This window comes from Drosophila miranda, chromosome XR (assembly GCF_003369915.1).
Source record: "Drosophila miranda strain MSH22 chromosome XR, D.miranda_PacBio2.1, whole genome shotgun sequence".
Taxonomy (NCBI): domain Eukaryota; kingdom Metazoa; phylum Arthropoda; class Insecta; order Diptera; family Drosophilidae; genus Drosophila; species Drosophila miranda.
In genome coordinates this window covers 18,770,710-18,779,383 of record NC_046674.1, presented here as the reverse complement: position 1 = coordinate 18,779,383, position 8,674 = coordinate 18,770,710, and the positions used below count along the sequence as shown (strand labels likewise).

At 41.1% G+C, this 8,674-nt stretch overlaps 1 protein-coding gene across 1 annotated transcript; it reads right to left on the bottom strand.

Moving 5' to 3' along the window:
* Nucleotides 1-750: 750 nt before the first annotated feature.
* LOC108153389 lies at nt 751-5,489 on the bottom strand. Its single transcript, XM_017283364.2, has 4 exons — nt 5,384-5,489; nt 4,248-4,525; nt 3,313-3,413; nt 751-3,167 (listed from the first exon to the last, which is right to left on the bottom strand). Exons 2-4 carry the CDS (start codon nt 4,502-4,504, stop codon nt 2,860-2,862), a joined length of 666 nt encoding a protein of 221 aa, XP_017138853.1. The 5' UTR covers nt 4,505-4,525; nt 5,384-5,489; the 3' UTR covers nt 751-2,859.
* Nucleotides 5,490-8,674: the final 3,185 nt, after the last annotated feature.

The following is an 8,674-nucleotide window of genomic DNA, read 5'->3' as shown; positions in this document are numbered from 1 at the left end:
TAATGACCTATTTTTTTACAACTAATATTTTTTCTGCTTTTTTATTCAGATCTGTCTCTCCCTCTTTTTTCTCATACTATAACCAGCCGTTAAGCAGTGCGCAAACTGCACGAGGAAGAGAGAGAGAGATAATTAGGTATCGCGTGGAAGGGGTAGCGAAGCCAGTCTAAATGTATTTCTTCATTCTGGCTTTAAAAATGATCAAAAATGATCTAGATTCGACAATGGGAAAATATGGTCGCTCTCTATGATGATGTGTTTTTGGTTGCATCGTATCTTTAAAACTGTGGATGCCACAGGTATTCGTCCTTTGTGGAGTCGTGGCAAAATTTAAAAAAAATTTAATTCAGTGTGATATCACAGGAGTCTGTACACAAGATTTGGTTGCTCTAGCTCTTATACTCCCTGTGGACAGACGGACAGGCAGACTAAGCTATAATGACTCGGCTATTCATGCTGATCAAGAATATATAAACTTTATGGGTTCGGAAATGCTTCCTACTGGGTGTTACACACATCCAAATCCACTGCAAAGCTGGTATAGACCTATCCTCTTCGAGTACCAGGTATACAAAAAAGAACCATGTCTGACCGCCAACAAGTAGTTTCGGCACGTTAATTCTTGATAAATCGCGGTCCATCGAGGGTATTTATCACGACTTTACTTATATCGCCTATTTACGACCTATGAAGATACGGAATTTGATGGCCTACCCCATTTCCTTTCCCACCCAAATGAAAGACTTTTGGTTTGTTCGTTTTTTCTTTTTTTTTGTGTTTAGAGGGGCTTTACAACATTTAACAGATAATAGATATATTTGCCTTTACTTTGAATGCTTGCTTTTGTTTTTGTTTTTTTTTTTGTCAGTTTTTCGGTTACTTGTGTGGAATTGTCTTTAAATTTCTGATTTTCTTCGGGGTTATTTCACTCGCGGCATACATACTATATGGCATTTCAAGCTATTCAACTATTGTTCTTCCTATCTGCTATTTTATATAATCGTATCCACCCAACGCGGGCTAGATCGATGCCTCTTGCCTTGCCACAACAAACGAAAACATACTGCGAAACGGTTTTCGGTTCGGTTTTGCAATTGTAATCGCAATTGATGATGATGTTTTTTATAGAGTTGATTATTAGTTAATCTGGTTTACAATAATGGTTGATATTATGGTTCCTTAGCCGCAGTATTCATGGCAGAAACGCAACGCCTAACACATATACATAAATGCAAGTGCATTGGAGTACGATTAGTAGTACGATTAGTATTTTGTAATTAGTGATTGATTAACGTGCTACACATCGATATACATATACTGAAGCCGCATTAGGTTATCAATGAATGTGCTCTGAATAATGCTTCTTAAACTCCTGCGATATTCTCCATCTAAATAATCTCGTAATTATCGTTCGGTGCAATATATTGTATTATATATCATATATTATATATAGTATAGGTGCGCGATTAAGTATATTTAGATATTTAGACACTGAATACCCAAATCTCCATCTCCATCTATCTTTTTTGTATTATTTCTAGTAATTATTGTCAGTCACAGCGTCGCGTTTGACACAACAACGTGTGCTAGCCATTGACTAGGTTTTTCTTTGTTCTTTTTTGAATCGAAATAAGGATTAAGTTTAGTATAGTATTATTTATGTTATTTTTTTTTAGGGTCTTATTGAACTAGTTGCAAGGGGGCTGGATGGTGTGGGCCCCCATTAAATTGACGCATGTCTTCCAGAATGCTTTTTGCTGTTGTTGTTGCTTGCTGAAATTGTCTTCCATTTCATACAATGCGAAAAAATGTCTTCCAAACACACAGATAATGTTAGCATATATGTTAAATATGTATATATGTATATATATATAGAATGATTTCTATAGTAATTGTAAATGTATGCGCGGGTATTCAGGGTTCAGGGTTTTGTCCCGCCTTTGAGTTTGTGATTTGCAATCGCAACTCATTTTGTGTATAGATATATAGATATAGACCAATATCGTATTTATATTCATATTTATATCTGTAAGTGGCTGTAACCAACACTAAACTCTTGGTTAACGTGGCCGCTAATGTGACACATATAATTGATGCCTATCTTTTATTTACCTTTTTTGATTTGCCGATAATTTGTAAGCCAAAAAACTGAACAAAAACTGTTCGGATACCAACTTCAGATAGCCTCCTGCCTCCTTCGTAAATTGATATGCTGATTCCGTCAAAAAACAAAAAGGTCAATCAAAAGTCCGATGTGAGTTACGTTGAGTGTAAGTAATTGATTTACCACGATATGTTGTGTTTGTTGATATTAATTGGTTGTGTCTCCCTATTCCAATCACCTAATACTGTGGGTTGTGCCCCCACGCCGGATGCCCAAGGGATGAGTGATCCTTCTATCCAGCGTGGGGACACTGGAAGCCCTGCGTGATTCTGCTGTTTGATTCTCCTCCGCTTACTTCCTATATAGCTTTTCTTCTATAGTTACGTTTTTATAATTGAAATTAATTACAAATTAATTGATTCGCATAGGGAATTTTCGAATTTTCGCTCTTCCTCCGGCTTTGCGCGTGATTCTTTCATATATGTATATGCATAGTGCTTGTATTTTTGGTTTGTTTTTGTTTTTGGTTTTTGTTTGATTTACCTTTTTTCTATCGATTTTTGTTTGTTCTTTACAGTATTTCAACTAAACTCTCGCAACAAGATATGGAATATAGAATATATGTATATATAAAGACAACACTAGCACTAACTCAAGTCCAAAACGAAGAACAACAAAATGTTATATAACTTTTGAATTATATATATAAATTATTTGTGATCCAGCGCCTTCCATCGCACCTGGAAGTTCCCCTTTCAGGTGAAGAACGGCGATAGATCACAGTTGCACAATGACCCGCCATCGCCAGTCTTGCAGAGCGCCTTGCACAATTCGTTCCAGTCGGGTGTCGCCGTGGTCGTACCATCCGAGGCGGCTGCAATTCCTGCTACTGCCGCCAGGGATTCCCCGGATCTGGGACCATGTGTGGCACTGCCTTGCACTGCACTGGCCTCCTTCCACTCCTTCTGCTCCTCCACCTCCTGCACCTGGCATGGACTGCAGCCGGACAGCGAGCGATGCCTTTGCTGGCAGAAGCTCGTACAGAGTCTATCGCCCACGTTATCTGCAAGGAACCGAAGGAACAGAAAGAAAATATGCAGACGGAAGAGCGTTAGTTAGTTGGGGAGTATCATAGGTGGATGGGATATTTGGGCGATGGATCATATCGGTCTTTGGCTAGGGAGGATCGGTTCTAAATGGACACTAACCCCTTGGCAGTCCACACAGTTGCCCGCACTTGGCCGCATCAATTTCCGGTCTCAGGATCGTAGAATGGGCCTCGCCAGGCGTCGTAACGCCCAGGCCGGCTCTGTAATAGAAAATGGGAATATTTTCATAGTTTTTTCCTCGTTTTCTTTGCAAACTCGTAAGAGTTGAAAGATTATCTTATTGGAATCAATATATTTCCATTAAAAATGTTCAACTATTATTCGTGATTTTGTTTGTAGTTCTTTAATCTTTATGAAATTAGGTAAATAACTAGATATTGGTTTAATAGACGTGTGCTCTTATTTACAGCTCTTTATCTTTGAATTTATTACTAAATATACCGGCCATATGGCCTACACAGACGACGGATTTCGTAATCGAAACCAATACCATTATATACCTACTTTTATTATATATTGTATAAATTAGAATTCGATACAAATAAATAACTTTAAAAAAAGATATCACATTTTTGCCATCTCAGTACTACAATTTTAGCTCTCGAACTATTTTCTTTAGAGATATCTAAGTGTTCGAGTACAATATATATGTATATATACAAACTTTGAGTATATAAAAGACCCTGGGTATACAGCGTAATTAATCACTCAAAAACATAGAAACACTTAGAGCTATTGACAGATTCACCGATTCAGATATGGGTACACCCGATCAGGTGTTGAGCACATAGTTTGCTTGACAGCCGCGATTACGGTGGGCTCTTCAGAGGCCTCACCCTCACTCGAAGTGCCGCCGCCGCATTCCACTGTCGAGTATTCACTTTCGAGTTTTCATTTAATTGTTATATTATCATCATGAGTTCACAAAAATCACTTAAAGGAGGAACTTGTAAAAAAATGTATCTCTGGCACTTCTTCATTTTAGAATCCTTTACATCCAAGGACACTTTGGATTTCTATCGTCCGAGACTTACCCGCAGAGCTCTTTGCACACCAAACTCCAATCCTGAACTACGCTGTTGGGTCGCGCGTCTTCAAGGATTTGGGCTGCTGTGGCCCTGAGAGCAGCAGCATCCCCCAAAGTATCCCCTGCTGCTACTGCTGATGCAGTGCTTCTTAATGACGTCACAGAGCTCTGCGTCTGCGCAGAGCAGAGCAGGAGTCCAACAGCCAATGGCAGGACGACTCCAAGTCCATATCGCTTTCCCTGTCGGCTTCCCGGTGGCCACATGGTCGATGGCGCAGAGCTGGGCTACAGAAAGAGACGGAGGGTTAGGTATTGCTGGGGTTGCAAGCCTGAAGGAGGAGCTAAAAGAGTGGGGATTGGGTGGTTGGGTGGCTGGGTGGCTGGGGGCCAAGAGTCATGGCTGGCATGTGTAATGGCATCTGTGGGCTGGAGCAGGCGGATCCAGAGGAGCAGGCTGTGGTCCGTACAATAGGAGCAATTGTGCTCGAAATGCAATTATCGCGCGCCCGAATGTAGGCTGCAAAAAGCAACCTCCTGGAGCCTCGTCCTGTGTGCATTGTGTTTCCGATTTCATGCGCTTGATTTACCAAACCCAAAAGGATTATGTAAGCGCCATCGATTGGCGATTTTCCAGGAATCCCCAGAACGCCGTTTTCAAAGGATATTTCAGGGATTCATCCTTTGTTTCTGCTCTTGCTCCTATACTCTTCGCTCCGCGATAAGCAGGAGCTCCCATACTCTTCGCTTCAGCGAATAAACAGCAGAATAAACTCTTGGGTAAACAGCAGGCCCGACTTTATTTTGTCAGCTTAATGACAGTCTAAATTGGTTCCCCAACTCCTGTTTCACTGACGGGACCGGCAGCTGTTGCCGCATGGAACTTTTTCCGCCAGTTCCGCCAGTTCCGCCAGTTGAGAGTTGAGAGCGAAAGAGGACGCGTCGCAACGCCCTATCCAATCTTTCCGGTACTCGTCTCGCCGCCCAAAACGCCACCAGACCTATCACTGTTGCCCCCACCCCCCCCTCTTTGGGTGAGAGAAAAACTCCAAAGATTTTCGCCTATCTGGGTTACAGGGCCTATCTGCGCTTCGTGCAAACACAGCCAGGTAAATATTTCATACCCATCGCTTCTACTCTACTCACTTTGATCCGTAATATTCCGTAAATTCACTTGACTTCTCTTCGCACTACCCTTTAAATGATCCTAGAGCAAAGTCTGCTAGAGCTATATATATATGCATAAAGTTGTCCGTTCCGAATGCCAGCAGTTGCTCAACTGAACCTCCAGGGAAATGGTGGCTAAAGTTAATAATAGTATAGCTTTTTTGATGGCTTTGTCGGCTGCCGCGATAGAGTCAAGTGCGAATAGTGATTCGGATATGATATCTCAGATTTCCATCGCCATATGCCCTCTATTGCTCTCTCTGTCTAGCCATCAGATCGCCGATAAGAGATAATTATTATTAGTAGCTTTTGCCTCTGAAGTGGGGTTTTTTACTCCGATAAGCCAATAGCCGTAGGAGTGTTTGCTCTGCAATCGAGAATATTTGAGTGACACAAGTGATGGATGGGACTGCAAGATGGTTAAGCTGGCAGTCAATGAGTCAAAAAGATAATACAGGTGGGTTTCCACAGGTATTTCGTAGTTAGCGAAGATATTTCTAGAGCATTCTTATCTCAGAAAGGGTAGTCTTTATTTGCCGCATTTTAAAAGAACTCGAAATTATAAAACAAAGCAAAAGAAAACCCCGAAAACTATATGCCAATGAACAGGTTCATGGAAGGATCATAGAATTCTATTGCAAAAGTGAGATACGAAAGGTGGACCTAACTTGATGGAGCATCAGATAGCATCTGCAGGAGATATTCCATCTTGATTACCAATACTTAAGCTTTTATCTTCACATATTAATAACAAGCATTCATTCAATTATTTTATTAATTAATTAAATTTTTAAGATTCATCTTGAATCTCTCATATGCACTTAACTCTTAGAATTGGGTAAATATAAATGGTCCCCGAGCACACTTTCGGGTAGATCGGTGAATAAAGAAAATCTGTGTAGATTTCTTAAGGAATTTCTCCCCAATATTAACTTTTTATACGAGAATGTATAACGGCTTATAATTATTCGGTATAGTCATATTTCTATAAATGTACATAGCTACTATGGAAGACTCTATAGAGAACAATATGATCTACATACGAGCTATCAAGTTTGATATCTGTATCAGGGAAATCAGGGATCAGTGATGGATTTCTCACGACAGAACGCCTTTTTGCGGGACTCTCGAAGAAGGCACGTTTGTTGTTTTGCTAGGATGATACATGGCTACATGATATAAAGTATAAAGGTATAAAGTATACAAAATTATACTTTCACTGCCACAAACTGAAAGAAAACAAGGGGGAACGTTGTGAGTTGCTGCGGACACCGCAACTCTACATTTATACCCGATACTTAGTCAGTATGGCTCTCCTCCGGCAGACGCCGCTAATATTAAACGACAAGACAAGGAGTGCGTGCGAGAGAGACAGAAAATCAGTCTTAGCGTGACGTCGGGGGCTGCGTAGCCAGTGCAAATTGATTTGGTCCTTTTGCCTATAAAAATGATCTGATCTGATCCAGATTCAGCAATCTGATAGATATGGTCATTATCTATGATTTTGCGTTTTTAGTTTTCTCGAATGTGCAATATTGTGGATGCAACAGATTTTCGTCCTTTGTGGGGGCGGAAGGGGGTGGGGCGAAATTCTGAGATATACGTTTTATAGTGAGATCTAACAGAAGTGCGGATACCAAATTTGGTTACTCTAGCCTTAATAGTCTCTGAGATTTGTGGATGCCCCAGATTTTCGTCCTTTGCGGGGGCGGAAGGGGGTGTGGCGAAATTTGGACACGAAACGGTCAAGGTCCGATATCACAGGAGTGTGGATACCAAATTTGGTTGCTCTGGCTCTTATAGGTTCTGAGATCCTTGAACTCATATTTTGCAATTGGCAAAGCCGACCATGAAACCTGTGTGTTAGAGAGAGACAGAGCGAGAAAGAATGAAATTGTTTTCTTGATTCTGGCTATAACAATTATACGATCTGGTTGAGATTTTACACTCTAGAACATATAGTCATCTTCTACGATTCTGCGTTTTTGGTTTTATCGTATCTTTAAATATGTGGATGCCACAGATTTTCGTCCTTTGTGGGAGCGGAAGTGGGCGGGGCGAAGTTTTGAAATATTTTTGTAGCAGTGACATATCACAGAAGTCTGGATCCAAAACATCGTTGCTCTAGCTCTTATAGTCTTTGAGCACTAGGCGCTGAAGGGGACGGACAGACGGACGGACAGACGGACAGACGGACGGACGGACAGACAGACATGGCTCAATCGACTCGGCTATTGATGCTGATCAAGAATATATATACTTTATGGGGTCGGAAACGATTCCTTCTGGACGTTACACACATCCACTTTTACCACAAATCTAATATACCCCAATACTCATTTTGAGTATCGGGTATAAAAATACATTTGTATAATTTCCAGATCCAAATACGAGGGATTTGTCGGGTTAAGTCTCGCATTTGACTCGTGTGCGACATCGTTTGTGAGCGTTTGAATTGCTGGGTTGCAAAATCAGATTTTCTTAGAGGTCAAAGCTCATTTATTATCTTATTTGCTAGCTCATGATGAAATTATACAAAGTAGTCCAAGGTCTAGTCACCCTCTTTCGGGTCTTAATTATACTCTCAAATTAAAATGACATCCAATCACAATGAAGTTTGCTGTTGTATTTGCTGTTGTAAGCCCTAAAATAAGGACCACCCTGTATAATTTCATCATGCTGCGACTGTCTTGCACTTATCTACGTAGAAAAGCTTCGATTGCGAATAAAAATGATCGTGTTTTAGTTCTGGATAAAGTTTTAACCATACAATATTATAGTCGTATCTTTATGAGTCAGTATTCAATTTTTAAACATTAACCAAGAATTTTTAGCATCTTATGGCCCCATAATGGTAAGTATAAGAGAAACCTCTTTGGGTTTATGTTGGGGATGGGATGGAGTGAAAAGAGTGAAAAGAAATGAAGCAAAGCAAAGTTACTTAAAAAGTTACTTATCGAGTGGCATCGCCGCCTCCGCATCGATGGGGATGACGCACGAGTTCCTCCTAGAAGCCTTTGCAAATCCTTTCCTCCAGCAGCAGCAGATGCTGCTTGCTGTCAGATAAGAGAGGGAGGTGGGAGGAGCTCTGGAGGGATGATGATGATGCTGATGGCCCCCACTCTGAGGGCAAATATTTTCACATCTCTCGTTGTTTTTTCGCTTTACCAGGCAGCTTGATGGACGTCATCTGGCATTTCGCTAGGCCCCCGCCCACCCCCATCTGCTACTCCCCGCATTTTCTCGCACCGCCCTCCTTTCACCCACCTC